Below are 22,449 nucleotides of genomic sequence, written 5' to 3' on the forward strand. Positions count from 1 at the left end.
GGTCACCCTAAGGAATTTGCCTATTTCCAGCGTCCACATACCGCTTCAATCCTCGTTTTTCGAAGAATATTGAGGCTCAACTTATTATTGTTCGAAATAGCAAACGGCTTTAACTTAAAAAAATTAAAAATAGTACATTTTTCATCATTAGAAAAAGAGTTGCATAACCGAATATTTATTGGCTTGGAGGTAAAGTGGTTGCCTCGTGGGGGCAAAGTGGCCATTCGCATATATCATGCTAAATGGGATAGATTTATGCGTTTTTTCGACCATATTTGTAGGTACATATATGAAGCAAGCTTGGTTTATTCACCTAGAATTGCAATTTGAATTTTCTTGTACATACAAAAATGTAACGTAAAAACGTAAAAACGTAGGAAACACATAACGTTTCGCATAATGAGGCTTGGTTTGGTTGGCGTGGCGTATTTTTACAGGATCACAAAAAGGAGTCACAAAAAGGTTGCCAATGTTCCAGTATAAACTGTATTCTTGTAAATAAGTTTACAGTGTATAAATATTACCCCAATATTACTCCACCTTTCTATCCCTTGACAAATTTGGTTTTTGACATTTATTAGGCAACGTGCATCGATATATTGACTTATTTTGTTGTACATTCTTCGTAAGCATGAAAAAAATAGCAACGAATATGGTCAAAACAAACACTGCAAAAAATGTCAAAATTTAGTCAAATATAGAGGTTAGGTTCGATGCAGAAAACCAGAAAACGTGTCCCATGCACCTTACTTAATCACATTATCGAGCAATTTCGCGACGATCTTCTATCAGCAATTTTATGGACATGATGCAATAAATAGGAGATTTTATCCAAATGAAACCGCATTCTCTAGAGGTTATCGAAGAAAAGATCCTCACTGTTTCACAGTAATTTTCGAGTGTTCGGAACGTCATTACAATCTGTTCGAATGATATGGTTAATTAGTGGTTTATTTCGCAATTTCATGAACTACAAATAAATGTTACAAAGCATTGAAAAAAAATTATATTCCTCAGCATCGGAATGGGTAAAAAATCATCTTAGATAAATCGAAGCAGATCTTCTTTAATAAAACGGTTTTAAGGATCAAACTTTTTGAAAAATATTATTGGCATCCCTTGGGTGACACTAAAATTTGGGAACAAGGAGAACATTAAATGCATGGCAATTCCCTCTCGTCACTGGTAACTGCCGAACAGCGAATTCGGTTTGAGATCATCATTTAAAAATGTAAAGCATCGAATTTGTAAGCAATTATCACAGTCCTACGTCAAGCCTTCGTCCGTGCCCCTAGGTTTTTTACGTAGAACAACAGTAAGTAAAGGTGCCAAATCAGAAAACATGTCACGTTTTCATGAAATAGTTCAACGTTAACAACTATTTTTCCTGCGAACGGATTCATGTCAATCGATTCGAAAAATCTCTAAGATTTGTTATGATATACTATACATTATAATTCCTTAGTCTGGTAATAGTTTAAATTGTTGAAAATTGAAAGCATTCCCATTTTCTCATAAATTTGCTCTGTTCATTTGTGTGCTCACATACTTGTGCTGTCAAAAACGAGCAGCTAATGCAGCACCGGGGCACAATTCATTCATGATTCATGAGTCACCAGCCAAGCAACCAGACGGCGGCGACCACGAGTCTTTCTAAATGGCCTTCTCCAAGGCCGAGAGTTGTGGAAAGGCACAATTTTTATATACAACTGCGAATCAGTCGAACGTAAATCGGTCGCCAGAAACGCAAATGTAGTGTCAAACCAGAGCGATTTTTGCGATTTTTTATTAATACAGTTTCGTTTCTGCCAGTTTCTGCCATTTTACGTTTACATTGGAAGCAATCCTTTCTGATATTGGGATATGTCATGTGGAGAAACCTCAGCATTCAAGAACAAATATAAAAAAATGGTGCCCATGGTCTCGAAACCATGTAAACTATAAAAAAACAATCACAATCAATAATTACGAAAACAGAACCCAATTTATTTCCAAGTATAATATTTTTCAAACAAGCCTAGCATTAGAATTGGCCCATTAGGTCAAAAGTTATGAATTTTTCTGGTATAAAAAATATTTTTCGGATCATCGGTTAATTTTGAAAAATCATAACTCAAGAACAAAAAATAACGCCTCTCTGATTTTTAGATAAAAATCCCCAGCGATAAGAAAAAATATAGCGCTCTTTGTCCTGAAATTCATGAACATTATAAGAAACCAATACAATCAATAATTACGAAAACAAATTTCCAATTTTTGCAAGTGTTGTATGAAAGCCAGCTAACTGGCTTTAATTTGATATGTCGATCATTTCGATCGGTCAAGTAGTTCAAAAAATATGATTTTTGAGAAAAAATAATTTTTAGAAAAAGAGGAGAAAAATAGATTTTTCGGACTACCCTAAAATGGGAATGAGTAATCTAATGAAAAAATAAAAAAATGCGGGTCTCATATTTTGCGATGAGGAACAAAATTATCAATTTTCATGAAAATCTGATAACCACTATATCGGTTTGGCATGGAATGGCTGCATCTGGTTTTTCGTTAAGAAGAGATCAATTATTTTTTACCTCCCAAAAATTATTGAACAGAGCCGAGATCAATGGTAAAAATATTTGTTGATCAACAATATTAATAACTACATCAAACCTGAAACCATTTGGTTCTGTTCCAAACCAATATTTAAGCAAAACCGAAGATCAGAAACTGGTGCCGGAAGGTTAATTCTGAATATATTGCCATGATCGAGGGGCACAGCTGTAGCACTGACAATAAATCTCAATTCGGATCTAGAATCGGAAATTATTGCTGATTTAATTTCTTCAATTTGAGCAGTATTTCCTGAATGATAACTCGCTTTCTTCCTCAGTGGATGTGGTTAGACTTCTTGATAAGTTATAGTATGAGTATTTGGACATGGAATTTGATTCCGCGGTTTGTGGTCTGTTCGATCAAAATGATTTAGCTATGTATGTGTCATTGTACAAAGTCGGCATGCAAACACCGAAGATGCTTACTCCTGATAAGAATTGATTCAAGAAGAATGCGGAATCATTGTTAGTTTCATAGCTGCGGTTGTAGTAAATAGGCGTATCTGAAATCTTTTGACAGCAAAATATTTGGAAAACCTGTATCTTTTGACGGTGAAAACTTCTCCGTCAAATTTGTTTTGTTTTGAAAAAGTTGTGCAGGATAGAAGCCGAGAGAAGAAATTTGATTTTGGACACCCACATTTTAAAACCCGACTCGGTCAAATACCAAATTCGCGAAATCGTGCTGAAACGTATCCGTGAACGTGCAAGTCTGGTTCGGATGGGTCAGAGAACGCGCCCTAGTGGAACTGAAGGTTATGTATGCATTGAGAACAATTAAGGCAAACCCGGGACAAACTTACCTGATGAGTCGGTCTCTGCCGTTTCGGACGTCCCTCTCCCGATGTTCCCGTTGGCATCTTTTGCTCCGACCCCAATTTGGGAATTCCAGACTGCTTTTGATAGATCTCCAATTGACCCATTTTGTCCTGTGGGCAGAGAAGAAGAAAGAAAAAGAACAACAATAAATGACACTATACAGCTAATGAGGTAGATTAATTTATGGTTTCCGAATCAACGGCGACCAGTAACTAGAGTTTTGTTCTGTGTAAGGGCGATTACACATTATCCGGTTTCCGCCGGACCGGTTAGAATCCCAAATGGCAAATTTCGACCGTACCAACCTCTTCACGGCGCCGTGATGCAGCCGTCCACTGCGACTGCAATGTTCGGTGACCGGACAAGCATTATACGCGATGACAGTAGTATTGTGTCGACGTTTGCTACAGACACCGGTTTGGGAAAGTAAATCATTCTCTATGAGAATATCAGACCTTAAGACAGTTAAATTGTTCAAACTTTTAATGAAAATTTTTACTTTATATTATGTGATCAATTAAAACTCGTAATACTGATTCTTACTTAACCATTTTTGTATAATTTTCTTGATATTGTCACTAAAACTCATCATTGTAATATGAAATTATTATCAAACACAATTCTTGTTCAGGGGGTTTTCATCACTTGCAAAAGAACGTGTAACTCTATTGCATTAAGAACATATTTTATAAGAAAATGTTAATTTTCATTCATAATTTTTATTTTTAAATATGTGTTAACTGCACCCGAAAATCAATTATCACTATCATTTCTCAAAAGCGGAGCACGAACCTCCACGCGAATTGACAGTTGTTTTCATGTCTGTTAGTATTAGTACAATTCAGGCAATTTTCGCCCCATATATTAGTATGTGTGTGCCATTTGACGTTTGTTTGTTGATTTTGAAATCAAACAGAATTTGCAAGTGGTATGGACACTGAATTTTTCATTTCGTTTCTTTATTTAGCTGCAGTGGAAAATTTCAGTGATGAAAGTTTCTGCTCAAAGCGAAGCAATTATCTCAGGCGCACGAGGTCGTCATGGAGTGTTTTGCCATGGATTGTGTTCAACGGTGTGTAGTGTCTTCTGACAAATTAATCGAGCTATTAAATCAACTTCTGTTTTTGTTTAGCTCACAGCATCTTTCCTCATTTGAAATCGGTACCGAACGAGTTCGATGATGTTAAACAAATGTTCAACTGGTTCATCAATGGATAGATTTTGAGTGACTTCATCCAGCTGAATGTGAAGGTGAGTTTTTGTTAATTTGAACACAACAAAATAGTTCGCTCATCTAGTGTTCCCATTTGGTATACCATACAGTTCCACCTGACCCGGAACACGATCGACGATAAGGTGGCCGCGACTCGGCTCGAGAAACTTAAACCCGAACTGTCCGATCTGTGCTCGGTGATCAAGATGTTCCTCTTCCCGACGCTGAAGCATCGGCTCTGTCAGAACGAAATCATCCAGCTGTTGGCATATCTGATTCGGTCATTCTTCGTCCAGGATCCGCGTATTAATAGCCGTGCATTGATGCTCGAGGAATTGCTGCTGAGTGTGTTTCTGAACAAGGATCTGCGGAAGCAGCAATGAGATAGTATTTGAAGGAAAAGTATGATGTAATTTGAATCGCAAAGATAATTACTGCAATGGTGAAATAAAAAAAAATTGTAATGGGTTGTATCTTGGACACGACCGCAGTTTTCGACGTAGAACTACGGAATTATACTGTTCAATCAACTTGTTAATCACTTCGGATATTATTTTATAATGCATCGAAATTTTTGTAATATCTTTTAACTATTTATTTTTTTATTAGTTCAGTAAACTCGAAAGCTATCAGCACTTCTCGTTTATTTGGTTCAATTCGCATCTGACTTTCTCCTTCCCCTCTTCTCCCCCTTTTGCTCCTACATTACGCTTGAGATGGGATCGAACCCCTTAAAATGCAACAGTAAGGTTACCCTGCTAGAATTTGAAAGCATACTCTCATGAAATATACATTTATCTAAATAAATGCAGTATATATCTATATTCGAAAATTCCGGATACTCTTCCATATCCGCACTAGCACAAAAAATTCCGATATGCTACTCTTCTTTGTCGTAGTTCATCTCGATACAAAGGGCTTCCCCTCCTTGTATCGAGCTGTGTGTTTATGTGTGTGAAATCAGCATTAGGCATGAATGATATCCGCTCGTTGTGTTATGCTTCGCATCTATGTTTTCATTCTATTCTATTTTTGGTTTCCGCCTCTAGCCCTGAGATGGACCCTTGTGAAAAGGAACTCTATTCCATACTCCTCCTTCACCCGACAAGAAAACAATCCTCTCCCGCTCGACGACCTGCGGCAACCATGGTGCTTCGATGACCACCAAACGAGAAGTGGAGTGGCTTCAAATCGCGGATAGCTTATTTAAACCAAATATGTTGAAAACGTGCAGAAACGAATGTATCAGTTGCTCGTTATTAACTGCTCTGTTCGGGAATGCACACAAATCGGCAGAACAAATGTATGGGAAAATGAGAACGCTTCAAATTTTCATTTATTTAAACTGTTTAGGCATTAGTGGATTGTACTGTATAGTATATCAAAAGAATCTTAGATAATTTCCGATTCCATTGGTATGCAAAGAATCAGAATTTGTTCGCTGTGAAAATAATTATTAACGTTAACTTTATTTCACAAAAACGTGACCTGTTTTCTGAAACTGGAAGGGTGCCCTGAAAGACGTAGTTCTACGTCAAAAAAAATCTAGAATGATTTTTTGCAAATTTCATGATAATTACATGAAGAAAACACATAATGCATATAAATAAGTAGTTTCCCTAGCTTGTTACGAAATGTTATTATTATTGGTTCATAAAATTGTACACTTTTGTCTAACCGTGTTCTCGAGACTGTTGAAAAAATATGTGGCAACAGAGCGTGTGGAATAAATCATACACAGTAACTGGACGAAAGTTAGTTTTTGTAATACTGTTGAAGACGGCCAATTTTTTTGTCCAATAAGTTTTTCATGTTCATTTACCATTGCAAATTTACACTGCCGTCGTTGCGGGAACCGTTGTAGAACCATATGCGCCTAAGATGAAAATTTGTACTCTGCGAATTACGGAAAAGGTTTGCGAACGTATTCTGAAATGGGTCGTATGTCGCCAATTTGAGCAGACTCGTGGTTGCCGCAGCAGCTGTGGTTCCACGATATTCCATATGCAATCTTGTTCATGACCCATCCCCAAAATCACCCTCAAAAGGCACATCATGAGAGGGTGAATGCCCTAATTAGCTGCTCATAAACAATAGTAGGAATTCAATATACACGGGCTCGATCAGCTCGGTGCAGCTATACCACAGGCAACAAGAACAATTGGGCGAATTGGGCCAACAGCAATTAGCTGCATGTAGCAGGAATATTTGCAGAGATGTTTATCTGTCAATCCACTATATAAATAAATGCATGTATGTGTATGTGAGAGATGTACGGTTTTGTGTAGTGCGAGGTCTCTTTCACATTATTATTCGGTTATCCATCCAAACCCAGCGGCGCTTTTTGAAACCGGTCCGGCAGAAACCGGATAATGTGTAATCGCCCTAACACGCGTCTCACGGCCAAAAACTGTTTTCTTTGTTTTAGTATTACATCGCGGTGCCCTACACAACAACAATTTGAAACGCACAGTCTTTTTGCCCCACTCCTGCGAACGCGATGGTAAGGAAAACTGCTCTAGCTCAGTGCAACGGGTATAAATAATCCCTCATAGTAGGCCACAATGTGGCACCGGTCGTCTGCGTCTGCCGCTTGCATACCAGACAGTCGAACTAGTCGACGCGAGTAATCAAAACTTTACTTCGTTCGGTTTGATGACATTTATCGCTTCAGATAGCCGATAGTGTGTTATGAATGTACATTAGGGTGCCAATGAAAATGGTCATCTCGAGTTTCAAAAAGTTACCCCTAGAGGCGAATGAACTGAAAAGTTTAAACCCTCTTAAAGCCAAAAAGAAGAAGAAGAAAGTTACCCCATAAAAAATGTTCACCTCCTCGAAAAAACACTCTATGCAAAATATCAGCTCAATCGGACTTAAGGGAGAGTGGCGCAAAGCGGTCAAATTTATAGTTTTTTGAAAATCGAAAAATCACGGCAAATGTCTTAAAATGGCATGAAACGTCGAGATCTAGCGTCATCTCGAAAAAATTTTTTTTGTCAAAAATCGACACTGGCTGGGACTGGGTTTTTTTTCGGCATGCGAAACGAGAAGTATGGTTTAGGGTCATAATAAAAAAAGTTATCTCGATTTTTCATTCGGAACTTGCTACGAAATGTTGAATTGCACAATAATATACCCTATGCAAAATATTAGCTCATTCGGACTTTATTTACTGGTGTCACAAACGTTAAAATTTTATTTTTATTTAAAAACGAAAAATCACCGAAAATCGAGGTTTTAATTTTTTTTGTGCCAAATGTCTTAAAATTGCATTACTCGTCGAGATTTACAGTTATCTCGAAAAAATCGTTTTTCTGTCTGAAAAATTGATTTTTGAAAAAAAAAATTTTTTTTGAGATAACTGTAAATCTCAACGTGTCATGCAATTTCAAGACTTTTGGCATCAAAATTTTGTTTTAAAAACCCCGATTTCCACTGATTTTTTGATTTTCAAATAAAATCAAATTTTAACGTTTGTGACACCAGTAAATGAAGTCCGAATGAGCTAATATTTTGCATATGGTATATTATTGTGCAAATCAACATTTCGTAGCAAATTCCGAATGAAAAATCGAGATAACTATTTTTATTGGCGCCCTAAACCATACTTTTCGTTTCGCATGCTGAAAAAAAAAAGTCCCAGAGTGCCGATTTTTTACAATTTTTTTTTCGAGATGACACTAGATCTCAACGTTTCATGCCATTTTAAGACATTTGGGATCAATTTTATTTTTTCGAAAACCCCGATTTCCTTTACTCCCCCCTTGGGTGATTTGTCGATTTTCAAAAAACCCAAACTTTGACCGCTTTGCGCCACTCTCCCTTAAGTCCGATTAAGCTAGAATTTGGCATAGGGTGTTTTTTCGAGGTGGTGAACGTTTTGTTATGGGGTAACTTTTTGAAATTTTAGGGTCGATTTTCCCCATACATTTATTGGCACCCTAATGTACATACTGCCTGTGAAGGGCGATTATTTATATGTTCTATCGCCATCAATATTCCACCTTCCCAATCAACAAAGCACAACACTACAAGGGTCACTTCAATGTACCTTTGACAACGTATTGAAACTACGTGCGATGTCCGTGTTTCTCCCGTTGCCGAGTGGTTAACCTCACACGTATAATAATCCCCATTATTCTGCACCGCGAGTTACGTGAGATAGCAAAGTCATTCGTCGTGCAGAATATAGGCTTTTTACTCAAAGAAAGTTCTTCCGACTTGCACTGGAACACGCGTATTCTCGATCTCAGGATACAATAAAGGCGTTTTCTCATCTCTAGAATCAAATTATTTCGTGCATAAAATATTCAGTTTACTAATTTACTATGATCATACTAGGCTTCGTGCCACGGTGAACAATAATAGTTTGGCGACATCATTCCGGAATTTATCATATTATGTTTGTTTACACCGTGTTGAAATCAACGCGGTGCATAGTTACATCCAGCCTCCACCTCGGATTTGAATTGGCTTTCAAAATCGCACCGCGGTGTGTGACATCTCTTATTCAAAACATGCCATCGAGCTCTCAAAGCCGTTTTACTCTGAGAAATCGCGCCTAGTCTCGTCAAAGGTGGATTGAAAGGGGTATCTATAGTGTTTAGTTTTATTATCATAAATGAGGAACACTGGTGGCAGTGGGACAAATGTATATTCGCCTGTAAAGCTGTAGCGTGTGTCAGCTACAAAACAGTTCCCGCGACAACTGCTGCGAAATAAAACATCAATAAGCGACGAGGGGTTCATGCTCTTCGGTGTTCCCACTGTGTTTCTTCCCCTACAATGTAGTAATTAAAGACGGACCAGTTGTAAGTTTTCTGTTCGCCTCTGTATTCTTCCTAAATCGTATTTTTTAAATGGCATTGGGGAACTGGGCGCCTCCTCCATGTTCATCCATTCCGTCAATTTGACCGACTTGATAATCTCACATTAATGTTACGTCATGTTATGTGAGTTACTTTATATCGCGAGGATCGTATTCTCATCGAACAATCTCACGCACACAAGCGAGTATGGGTGATGTAAAGTTACCACCGGAAATAATTCGCTGCGAAAAACCGTTCGGATATGCCTTTTCGCGTTGGAGGTTATCGTGTTTAGGCCCACATCAATCGTCAGCTGCAGTAATGGCAATTTTGAATACATTCTGCTCAATTATCACCGTCAAACTTGTTATGACAATTTGAGCATTGTGCTTTTATTTTTATCTCGATGAGTTGAAATGTTGCAAAAAAAATTACTCGAATTTGTTTGCTCTCGCTGTTTTTAGCAAGCAATAAATGGGGCAACAGAATGATCGTCTATCGGAATATTTACCAAGGCGCTCTAGCAACGTATAAACGTTTAATCGATCACCAGATGATTATCTGGCACGTATTCAGTCCCGTTCTGGATTATAACATTTATAAATATTGTAAAGATTATGCTTGCACACCATTTGTATCAGATTTACATAGATAAACCATTAAATTATCGCATGTTGATGAACTCAATTCTGATCATGAGTCGTCCAATTCAATAATGTTATTTTGTCCACATGATTTCTATGGCAACCGCTCGGCGCGCTGCAGTTTGTTTACTGTGTCCTTCGCGCATAGCAGAAATAAAGTTTCTCTGTGTTGAGTGTGTTGAGGGTAACATTTTTAAAATACCCGAGAAAAGGCAATATTCTGAAGGAACCCTTAAATTATGAATGGATCAATATGATGACAGTAAACTCAATGATAAATGCAACATCTGCTTGAGAACTCGAATTTTTCCATTCAAAAATGGCGATTTCTAAAACCGGACAAACCATGATCATTTTTTGGACAAACCATGATCAGAGGGGGTCAAACCATGATCGTAATTCCTCTTTAAGGAAGATCGTTAAAAAAAACATAAAAATTTGAATAATTTAATTTCAGCGCCTTATGGTAGTATTAGCAACTAGAGACTTGGGGCTTTTCAACAAACCCAAACTCGTATCGATTATGTGTGATTTTCATGGAGAAAAATCAATTTGCATTTACTAGTTGCGTAAAAACACCCCAAATCGGACAAACCAAGATCATTTACCCTATTATAAATACTATTCGGACATTGCTCATATAATAAACAGCTTCTGTCTCGCGCTTCGAATTTATCAAATGACATTTTGATCATTACTCATCATATAACAATTTTCATCAATAATGGATATCTAATATCACAGGCACAAAACAAGGAGCTGCCACAAGTGTTTCATGTGCGGAATGTTGGTAAGCAAATTTGAATCTAATCGTCCCGTATCCTCAAGTCATTCCGGAATACCATAAACAATTGAGGGCGCTAATCTAGAGGTGTGTTATTGGAAGAAAATTATTGTTACGTATTGCAATAAAGACTAACTTGCGGAGGCCTCACCATGGTATTTCCACAAGCATGTCATTCGAAAATAAATCAAGACCCGCTTTCACTTCCGAATTTTATTTTTACGACATGTAAGAAAACAAATGTCTGAATCGAATTGTCACAATCTATGGGGAAGAGATGAATTTGAAATGTAAGACTCGAAGCTTTCACCTGCCGATTTTTTTAATTGACGACTCGTCCGAATCAATTCGGGAAAAAACAATGCGCTGCGATTGGTAGTACCGATAGCACTGAAATCGGACTGAATCGACAATGAGTATATCCATACGAGCTGTGATTAGAGCAAACGATGTTGAAAAACTGCTCTCCTAAACACATTGATCATTGTAATTGAAGAAGAGAATGCGATGATTCCTGTGCGAGGAAAAATACGAAGACTGCAACTACATGTATAGTCCGAATCTTCAATGGTGTGTTCAGCTCATCGCTCATCGCTCATCGCATTGTCAAACAGAACATTGCACTTTTTCATACTACTTGGTGGATGACATAGCAAGAGGAAGTTTACATTCTCGGTCAGTATTTCCCGTTTAGTAACAGCAAGGCAAATAATCGCAGCCTTGAAGGATTTTTCCAGGTTCCGGGAAACCGGCGATTTTTATCATGGTATCAACCCAAATATACCAAAATATGTTTCGTTCAATTTTGTTGTGTACTACGCCGTTCCTATCACTTTGTTGACATTTTTGACGTAGAATTACGTTTTCGGGAGTGTATTGGGATACAAATTTCAAACGCTTATTGTTTAACCATTAACTGATGATATTTTCATCAATCGGTTTAGGATCTTGATTACAATGGAGGACATTATATATTGCATAAAACTAACTATTGAATAATTATAAAGCTTCAAGCATTATCTACACGAAAAACCCGCAAGCAAGCGTCCTATAATTTTGTCCTGTAGCAAGTATCTAAACCATGTGCCACGATTTCAGTTTTTTAGTATTACTCGAAACAGTGAATGTCAAGAGAGAGCTGAGAGTTAATTTGACAGCATTGCCATAAGAACGAAAATTGCTTGGAATTATGCTAAGACGATACATTCGGGCATGAACGATATTGCATTGGTGTGTTTTTATGTTCCTATACCACTACCATTGCAAAGCTCACTGTGTAAATTGAATAGCTCGCTCGAAATGCAGTATTTATTAGTTCAATTTAAATTCGAGTTGTTGCATTTAGCTTCGTGTTCAGTTGGTTCGAGGCAAAAATATCAATGAGGAAACTATTCTTTCTCCCTCCACATATACTTTTCATCCAAAAATTCATGACCACAGAGAACAGTTTTCAACATATGTCATTCCCCTTCGGCATCTTTTAACCCACCATCCAACGACTAATTACCATCCTTTTGCCATCATCGCTCGATTGTATCACCGGTGGAGTCGATCGTTTTCGGATCACCAAATGATTATCAAAGAGCTTAATAATGGATTTTTTCAAACGTATCCAAAAACAATATGCAACAAAAAGCCTAACGTCTGTGCCATATGCGGTCGTGTCTCAGACACAACCCTACTGTATCTTTTTTCAGCTGCACCAGTGTGCGTGCTATGTTGGACGCTTGTTTGGTTCTGGTTGGTTCGCGTTGCAAGAAAATTGGCAACTTAGGTAACTCTAAAAGCATGTAGCGTGCTGTTTGTTTTATATTATTGCAAATGTTGGGTAGAAGTATGTATATTAAATGAATCCATTGTGGCAACAATGGCATGTCATGTCATTGTTTTCATCATGCCTACCAAGTATACTAGGTGATTTTCTCGAATCTCCCTACAACAAAAATAGAGGATTCATGATTCAGTCTCTAAACAATATTTAAAAAAAATCATACAAAGTTTATTCAGATTCTCATTGTAAATAGCATTACGGTTTCCATTGTGTTGTGTTTTCATACCGCTCCGTTTGCGTGATTATTTTTTAGAAACGTTCTTCTGGGTGTTTTTATGAACATTTATTATATGTAAGAAAACTGGAGAATACTTAGTTTCTCGTGTTTATGTTGGAATATCTACGGTTGAATTTGGCTTCTCCGTCCCAAGCGACAAAGCAAACCTTCTTCAAAGAGGTAATTCTCAAATTTCTTTATGATCATGACCCTTTGATTGTTATTGTGAAAACTGTATCTCGGGAACATTCTACCACAGAGAAAGTAGCAGATCATAAGACCCTTCTCATCGTATGGAGACCAAATTTTGTCAAAGCCTTTCATTCATTTATAATCTGACATCTGGACCATGGTAAGCCTCCAACAAATAGTGACTCCCAAAAGTTCTTCGCGTTCGAACTTGCTCTAAAAAGGATTTGAGAGTATTGATGGTATCCGTTGCTTAGACCACTTATCCAGGATGATCGACTCTTTCCAAGAAATGAAAACTTATAAACTATGATAAGATTTCTAACTTGCTCAGATCTGATAACTATGATATAGATCGATCATTGGTACTATTGACGAGTATCAAACGTAATCATGAACGCGACAGTGGCTTTAACAAATAGCTTAAACAAAAACACATTACCAGGAGCGTAGAAACTTTGGGTTAAATAAATTTGTCTTATTCTAGCGATGCTTCGGAGACTGCTTTGACTATAATTTAATTAAATGCAAATTAGTTTCGATTGACTTATGTTCAATTCTGCGTTGATTTTACCTTGATGTATTTTGTGTTGTATATTGGAATTATTGACAGAAAATGTTTTTAAAGTCTGTTCCACACAGTATTAAGCCGCTTCTTTCTTGTTACAGCAGCGTCCCTAGTTTCCGAGCCAAGAAACTGATGACAGCGTTTTGATATTGAAGGATTGTTCACGTAGTGGTAAAAATTTCATCAGGTTTCATACATGCGTCGAAAAGTTATTGGAGATGAAACGCGAGAGATGTGAAAAATTCTACACACTAAAACCCCAACATGGACAGGATGAATGGAATTTCCGAAATGTATGTGAATACCGTGCTAAAACGATACCGGGAAACATTGACGTTGGATACTGCAAAGCAAACCAAACGTAGAAGTGGAATATATGACCGGGAACTACGAGTGAAGATCATCGGGGTAATCCGCAATAATCCTAGGATCTCCGAACGTGATTTTGCGAAAAGGCGGCGCACAGTACAGTTCGGAGAATCTGTATGCGAGAACGATTTTGGACTACCATGCCAGCAGCATCCCAACAGGGAACAGAATATAGTTGCCAAAACTCGTTCAAGCAAACTGTACGACCAAGTTAATCGATTGCTGACCAAGCACAACGGATGTATTTTGATGGACGATGAAACATATGTAAAAATGGACTTTGGACAAATCCCGGGTTAAAAATATTAACTTGCTAAACGTGAGGGGGATTCTTCCGGTAAGTTCAAGTTCGGCTTCGAAGATATAATCGCGAGTTGATGATTTCGCAGGGTGTCAGTAGTTGTTGAAAGAAAACAAAGGTTTCCACCAGTAAAGCAACTATGAATTGACCACTTTAAAACGAGAAGTGTCTTCAGGAGACAATTTTCCGTTCTCGTGAAGGTCTGTCTCAACTTTGTCAGCTACCATTACAGCGGGGATGTAGTAGATAATATTGATATATATGAATTCATCAAATTGTCCAGACTTTCGTCCCATCGAAAACAATTTTGGACAATTATCACAGGTAAATTGAAGAGGTGTGGCAAAACAATCAAAACATATGACAAAACATTTGACATGGAAAAGTGGTGGAAAAAGATGGCAGTTGTTTCAGTTTCAAAAACATCTAAACAGCCTGACTTGAATCTTGAATCTGAAAAGATTCTAATAGGAAATTCAGATCTTTTCGGCTGCTGAACAACCAAGGCATACACAGAACTCTTTGACCATGATATCGACAGATATTCCGCTGGCACCCATAGTACCGTCTGAAGAATCTGTCTGCGAGTAGGTTACCGTTCTTTTGCTGCCTGCAAGCAACCAAACAGGACGTTCAAGCAGAACCTTATGGCCAGAACAGGTACCCGGACGTTGTACTACCAGGTTCTGGCGAAATACTAAGTATACTTGCTTATGGAGGACAAAACATCCGTGTAGATGGGTTTTGGACAGCTTCCCCGAGTTATCCCCATCAAATATAAGTTTGTTTTCAATGATAAATTTTCACGGAAGCCAAATGATTTGCATCTGTGGACGAAAAATAAGGTTTTCGTCACGAACAGGATAGCAGATAGGTGTACAAGAAGTAATGACAGGAAAAACATATTGTATCGTTATTTATCCCAATACCGTCCAAAGGTTACGAATACTGGGAAATCTTTCAATACTTTAAAATGATGCTACCGACAACGTGCATTTCTGTATCCTAGGATGCGACATACGGAAATTTGCCATGAATGGTCGGTTACCGATAAAATCTACAATAGCTGTTGACTGTTGAAACGTACGACAGGTAATTCGTTGATCATCGTGAGCAGCGAACCCTCTATTCTGAACAGAACACGACCGCGGATTTTCTAGACGATTCTCAGTTCTCCAAAAACACGGATTTGTTATAGAAAGTGAGATGTTTTCGAAACAACAGTAGGAGTTTGAATCATTCGCTTAAATCCATCATTTTTATCGACATATCGATTTGTAAACATGTATGTGGAATTTTTCAGTACCGTTGTTGGGGGTGAGAATAAGTAAAAAAAGTAAATTTTCGTTTTTTTTTGTTGAATACATAATTATCGTAAATTTGAGCGGAACGCATTTATGATCATGTAGATATGTTCTCTAATAGTTAATTTACGAGTGTTCAGAAAACAGTTGAATAGTATAAATTTTTCACTGAACTTTGATTCATAGAAACAGATAGAAAGTTGATCCAATCCCTTAGAAGGGGTGACAATGGGTCAATGGTATGAATATTGAATATTGTTGTTTTTTGAGAATTATGTTCAATAAGATCAAGATGATTTGACAAGATGTGAGTGTTTTGGATGATTATTTGAGTTACGAAAATAGTGTCAATCCACCTAGAAGGTCGATGGAAATGATTATATATGAAGATTTTTCTCAATTCTTCTCTGCCGTCGTAATGTGTAATGAAATGAATCATTCCATCAATGGCTATTGATGGCTATTTACACATCAAACTTTGATGAATTATTAAAAAGTAACTATTTGTACTAAAGCTCAATATTATGGACTGGAAGTAGTGAAAATATGTTCACAGCTTTCAAAAATATTCGCAATATTTGTCATGATATTACTAATAGTAACTTTCTCCGTTTTTTGACCCAATCTCACCCCCAACGACGGTATATCAATTATAGTTGAACAGAGAATATTTTTTATCATGAGATAAAACTAAGAATTTGAACAGATCTCAAAATATTGAATGGTTTTTCTACTCAATCAGACCGAACACCAAGCGTCTCCATGTGTTCGAGACCTCCTCCATCTGTACGTCACTAAATCAAATAATCACCTGGAAAGCTATTATCGGAGTCTGAACTGTTTTTCCGACAATCATGGCCTGCTGCTGCTGTTGAAGAGAAGAGCTGCGAAATTGATTCGCGCATGGCATGAGAGTTGCGATCGATTGGACGTTAGTTTGGCACCCCCTCAACAACAACTGAGTCGATTCCGACTGTCACGTCACGGTGCGTGCAACGAAAGATGAATAGCGAAAGAAAAAAAAACGAAGCACAAAACTAATTCGGGCGATACTCTTTCGGCGGTTTTCCGCAAACCGCAACCACTTGCTTGTAACTGGCAACTTCTTCTATACTGTGCCACACTCGGAAAGCGGCGCGATATTCTTTATTTCCCGTAAAATCGCGATGCTAACTGCTAAAGATTTGCGAATATACTGAAAAGATTATTTTCACTCCGGGCCGGCTTATATAGAGAGAGAACAGAATGCCAAAAGATGCTCGGGCGCGAACGATTAATAGAGGTTAGGTGCGCGCGCGCGGTTTGCGATCTTGGAACTGTTGTGCGCTCTCCCCGGCGTGTATGGGTAAACAATCTACCGTAGTGACTGTGGGATGTTTGCGCCCTCTATACATTCGTTTCTCACTGCACTTTTTCGTGGCTTGTACCGAAATAAAAACAATTCCACGATGATATGATTTGTTTTTGACGTTCTCGGTGGAACTCTATTCTTGTAGTGCGACGACTGTCATAACCGTGATCGTGACAGGTGCCACAGGGAGGTGCACTGTCGACTTGCAGGCGACCAAACGAAAACTGTTCAATGCTTGTTGATCGGAGTACGATCATTATAGAGTGTTCGGCAATAGCACCTCTCTCGTGAGAGCTAAACGGACCATTGGGAATTTGGTGTACCAGTCTCTGGACTAAGTTTAGATGTGACTAGATGGGTATGCTACTACCTACTACCACGTCTAAACTAAAACTTGAACGAAAGCGATTAGCGTGTAGTCGGAGGGCTGTTATCCTCACGCTCGGAACTCGTCAATCTCAACCTTAACAAGCATTGAAGAATCGCTCCTGAACGGAATAACTTAGGTTGCTCACAGCAGTCTCTTTGTTAGCAGGAAGCGTCGTAACACAGCCCCCACCGCTAAGCTCCCGCTCCCTTCTCGATGATGATGAGAGTGACGAACCGGCTGGTACGAATGTTATTCGAGTGAGAAATCCGCACTCAGTGGCGTCGAGATTACGACTTCGATGCCGAAAATAACTTGCTGAAAATTTGCTACCCCGCCAGGTTTCCGTCCTTTCCATCCGCCTTTCATTCAACTAATTTGATTGGCACGATAGAAAAGGCAGTAGGCAGTAGCGTAGTGCGGAAAAAGGGGACAGGAATGCGCAAAATATTGGATCGTCTTAGTCACCTTTATAACGCCAGGTGAGCTGTGACTTTGGGGGACCATTTAGAAAAGGGCAGTGCGTCTCCTCCAATGTTTACTTCTTCATGCGTTATGCTTGTATACGCGTTATACGTCAGCGTAACAAGTAAGAAAGGGAAACCCGTAAGTAGCACATAGCACTATTCAACGAATTTCGCAAATAGGACGGATAAATATGTAATGTTGTGTCTAGAGTACGTCATTTCGCGGTTTTCTTCTCAGTATATACCGAATAACGTCTATGCGGTCAATTGATGAAAACTTCTCAGTCATGATACGAGTACATCATTGAAGCATATTGTTGTGCAATGTTTGAGTCTGACAAAACTATTCTCGTACATTGTCTGCGGCTTTTAACCTCACCTCTGCACGCTAACCATCGGCCTCTAGCTTGCTTCCGTCACTTTATTGCGATGATATGTGTCTACGGCTACACTTCTTCTTCTTCTTCAATGGCACTAACGTTCCTAGAGGAACTTCGCCGTCTCAACGTAGTATTACTTGCGTCATTTTTATTAGTACTTAGTTGAGATTTCTATGCCAAATAACACGCCTTGAATGCATTCTGAGTGGCAAGCTCTAGAATACGCGTGATCACAGTGCAAGTCGGAGGAAATTTCTTTGACGAAAAAATCCCCCGACCAGAACGGGAATCGAACCCGAACACCCGGCATGTTAGTTATGACGCTAACCACTCGGCCAAGGGAGCACGGCTACACACATATCGATTTTTTTTAATATTGAGAACACATAAATGTCTGTATCCGTGATTATCTGGATACCCGAAAGTTGTAATAAAATAGTCGTGATGCTTTCAATTTCCAGTGCAACTACTTATTTGTTAATTATGTGGTATGGTTTAACAAATCACACGTTCAAAACATCATCGTTTCTCATTCATATAGAAATCTCGAACATAGCGCTCCATTCTAGCTATTAAATTTGTTACAGACTCCTCAGTGACGTTACCGGCAGCTCTAATCCAGATTTGATGGAATTGCTTGGCATTTTAACCTCCAGCTTCTTCCCAGAATGCTCCCGGCTCATCAGAGTTCAAAGCATTGGTCGGTTTTGATATAACGTTAACTTTATTGGCTTGATATTACTCCATCAAGGTTTTAACATAATGACATGATGCCAGATCGGGCGCAAATTGCTTGCCAAACAAGATATGTTTGGAGAATTTCGTTAACTTTTTCGTTCTAAAATATTTAGGCCTGTCTTGAGCCACAGTTCAAATCGAGATGTTAGGGTATTTTTCTAGCATATTTTTCACCTTTTTGTCCATAGTACGATCTGTACTTCCAATTTTTTATCATTTCTTGGTTTTCTTTCGATAGTTAAACGTTCAGAAAATGTTTTAAACACACTGTGAATAGTAGATCCTGTTACGTTTCACGTTACGAACAATAGGATTTCGGACATGCATTAAAATTTTATGTCCGCCTATTTTTCCACAACTTCAAAAACAATTCACTTGGCCACAAGAAGTTTAGTTTAGAGCTGTACAATTTACCGTTCTGAATCATATTTCGGACAACATCATATTCCGGACACTTTGTTCTAATATCTTGAAATGCTTAATCTATATATATAAAAATCTCGTGTCACGGTGTTTGTTACCGAACTCCTCCGAAACGGTTCGACCGATTTTGATGAAATTATACTCAAAATACTTGGTAGGTATGAGAATAGGTTGTAAACTATATATGATACCGGTAGGATACCGATAACCATACATTTAATACCGAATAGGGTGGCTCTATGCAGAAAAAAAGATCTGGATATTTTTTTTCAAAAATTTGACTTCATACCATACATATAACCTTAAATTTTGACCCCAATTCCCTATTTTTAATTGCGATTTTATTATTTTCGTGTCGAAAATATTCTAATTTATCCGTTGTTCGTTTTTTTCAGCAGAACGAATTCAATTGAGTTGTTCAATGACTGATGGCGTAACGCCCGCTTCATTGAACATCAGCTGGAGAGCACGTGTGTAGATCCAAAGCACAAGCGCTGCTGGAATCATGATAGCGCGGTGACACGAGAAATTTAATGCGAAGAAAAAACAATAATCTGGAATTGCGTTCATACGACCGTTCATACGACCCTCGCTATGTTCTTCTTCAATGGCACTAACGTTCCCAAGGTTTGCCTTCTCAACGTAGTACTACTGGCGTCATTTTTATTAGTAAATAGTTGAGATTTCTATGACGAACAATACGCCTTGAATGTATTCTGGAGTGGCAAGCTCTAGAATACGCGTGACTACAGTGCAAATCAGAAGGGTTACTTTAACGAAAAATCTCTTGCATAAACATTAGACCAACGAGACCCCGTCACAGATACTTAATTCATTATGAACATCATTTCTCATTTTGATTTAATATTTATGAACATGTGACGAAACAAACAGAGGGCGCGCTCGATGGATTTTTATGTTTATCAAATGGTGATTTGACATGCTCAAGAAACGCCAATTCAAGCTTTCGTAAGCTGTGCCAACAATTTATGGTCGACATATTCGCGAAGGTATAGATTGAACGACTGCAATTCTTACTACACAATCAACAAAAGCGGTGCGAGGAATAATACATTCACTTGCGAGACACTATCATGAGCAACGCCGACACAGCTTTAGTTATAGCCAGGCCAAAGCGCAATGCATTGTCATAACATTGCGCATGTGTTCAAACACAAAATGAAGTTCGATCGTATTCGTCCCCACATATTGTTGGTTGTATTCTGTTGAATGGAAAAAGCGCAATTTTGCATTCTGTTCAAGCTCAAGTCCAATCGAGTTGAGCAAATGTGACAACCTTGCCACGCAATTCGACATAAACAACATTGGTCTCCATGTTCCATTTCTATGAAGCTAAAATAGTAATGGTTTGGAATAAACACGCAAAATTTAGTATTCAAACACATTCAAAACTAATTTAGCATCCAAACGAAATCGAATAATAATTTTCATTCAAATTTCAACAATTTAGAATTATTCCCGGAATTATGCCGATCAGAGAGTAAATTGAACCACAAATACGGATGACTTATTTTGACCATTGTTTCGCGACAAGGCGAACGAATTTAAGAGTGTAAAAGTCGATTTCGATTGAATTGTAAAATCCGATCACTCATATGCATATATGAATATTGAGTTCTACAAATCGGTGAAGAGTAATAAAAACATCCATGAATAAAGGAAGCAATATGGTTGTGTTCCAAACTTAGATTACCGATGTGAATACTCCTCGATGACAACGATAAAATAACGCGATTCTAAACAGGCCGATTAATCAGCTCCATTGAAGTTAGCTGGCGTATCGCTGTTTTCCAATTTATGAACGAGACCAAGCTGTTATAAACTAAGCCATGTTGAAAATCACATGCACGTATTTTCTAACAAGGAGACAGCAATAAATATTGATTTTCTATATTTCATTTTTTCTACTTTACTACAAACTTATATTATTTTTTTCAGTTGACGTTTAACTTTCAAGAGATCAAACATGTCAGTTACGTTAATGAAATACACCAAGAAACATCATATAACCTTTCGTTCAAATCATTTAATTCGTTTTTTTATCGGTCACATTCGATTTATTTTAAAGATCGTTAAAATATTCAAACACACTTACAATACATTAGTGTGTTTTATTCAACACCCAAAATATTCACTAGAAATAATTTATTTGGCAGAACAACGTTTGCCTGGTCAGCTAGTTAACTATAAAATTAATATCACAATTGCTTCTTTAGAGTAATCCCTTGGTTTCACTATTATTTCATATGCGAACTATATTTGGATTATAACATAATCGGCAGAAATCCTACAACACTACTCATTATCGTTTATATTTGACATTTGCTTAGCGTGAGCACGTATAATTTACCCGTTCATCAATATTTAAATTTCCCCCATGTTTCATCAGTACTCATCATCGTTAACAGCTTACTGTGATTGTTTGGTAAGTGTTTCGCAGTTGATTATAAACTATAATCAAGTGTAATGTAATTTTCGTCCAAAAAATTACAAAATAAAGTGTCCGAAATTTGAATTCAATCTGACCGAATTTTGATTTAGTGTCCGAAGTTTGATTCTTATTCGCTTCATTTGAAAAACATTTTATTCCATGTTTTTTTTATGTTTTCAATCAAATAGGTACCAAAGTAGAAAGCTTAAAAGTATATGGAACCAATTTATTGAAAATATCAACCAAATAATACCTGTGTATAAAGTTTAGATCTGTTTTCTGCATCATATGCCTTAAGCGTCCGAAATATGATTCAGAACGGTATGTTTGTGATAGATCTAAACAATAGAGTATCAAGAATAAAATATTCCAACGATATTGTGTTTTGCGTAAAATTAGTTTTTTTATCCCTTTTGTTTATTTTAGGCTCATTAGCATTTTAGCTGTAACAAAGCCGAATTTTAATCGTGTATATGTCACATGTTTATCATATCTGTAATTCGCACATTACACAGCTATCATTTTTCGGCGTTAGAGTATTCCCTTCTAGACCATTGTATATGGTACACATTAACACAGTAGCCAAATAAAATTAACTTTGGATTTTTATTTTTCTAAATCATGGACTTA

General features: G+C 37.7%; 1 protein-coding gene across 2 annotated transcripts in view; it reads right to left on the reverse strand.

The window, feature by feature from the left end:
* Positions 1-22,449, reverse strand: part of LOC129775007 (b(0,+)-type amino acid transporter 1) — a 114,381-nt gene that overhangs the window by 34,142 nt on the left and 57,790 nt on the right. The window contains exons 1-2 of one of the 2 annotated variants that reach the window (XM_055779161.1): positions 16,453-17,192; positions 3,395-3,520 (exon numbers count right to left, since the gene is read on the reverse strand). In XM_055779161.1, coding sequence (XP_055635136.1) covers positions 3,395-3,520; positions 16,453-16,546 — 220 coding nt within the window. In that variant the 5' untranslated portion in view covers positions 16,547-17,192. Of the gene's footprint in view, positions 1-3,394; positions 3,521-16,452; positions 17,193-22,449 lie in introns of those variants that run through there. The other variant, XM_055779162.1, reaches the window with a different exon arrangement.

The sequence above is a fragment of the Toxorhynchites rutilus genome, chromosome 3, assembly GCF_029784135.1.
Source record: "Toxorhynchites rutilus septentrionalis strain SRP chromosome 3, ASM2978413v1, whole genome shotgun sequence".
NCBI lineage: Eukaryota > Metazoa > Arthropoda > Insecta > Diptera > Culicidae > Toxorhynchites > Toxorhynchites rutilus.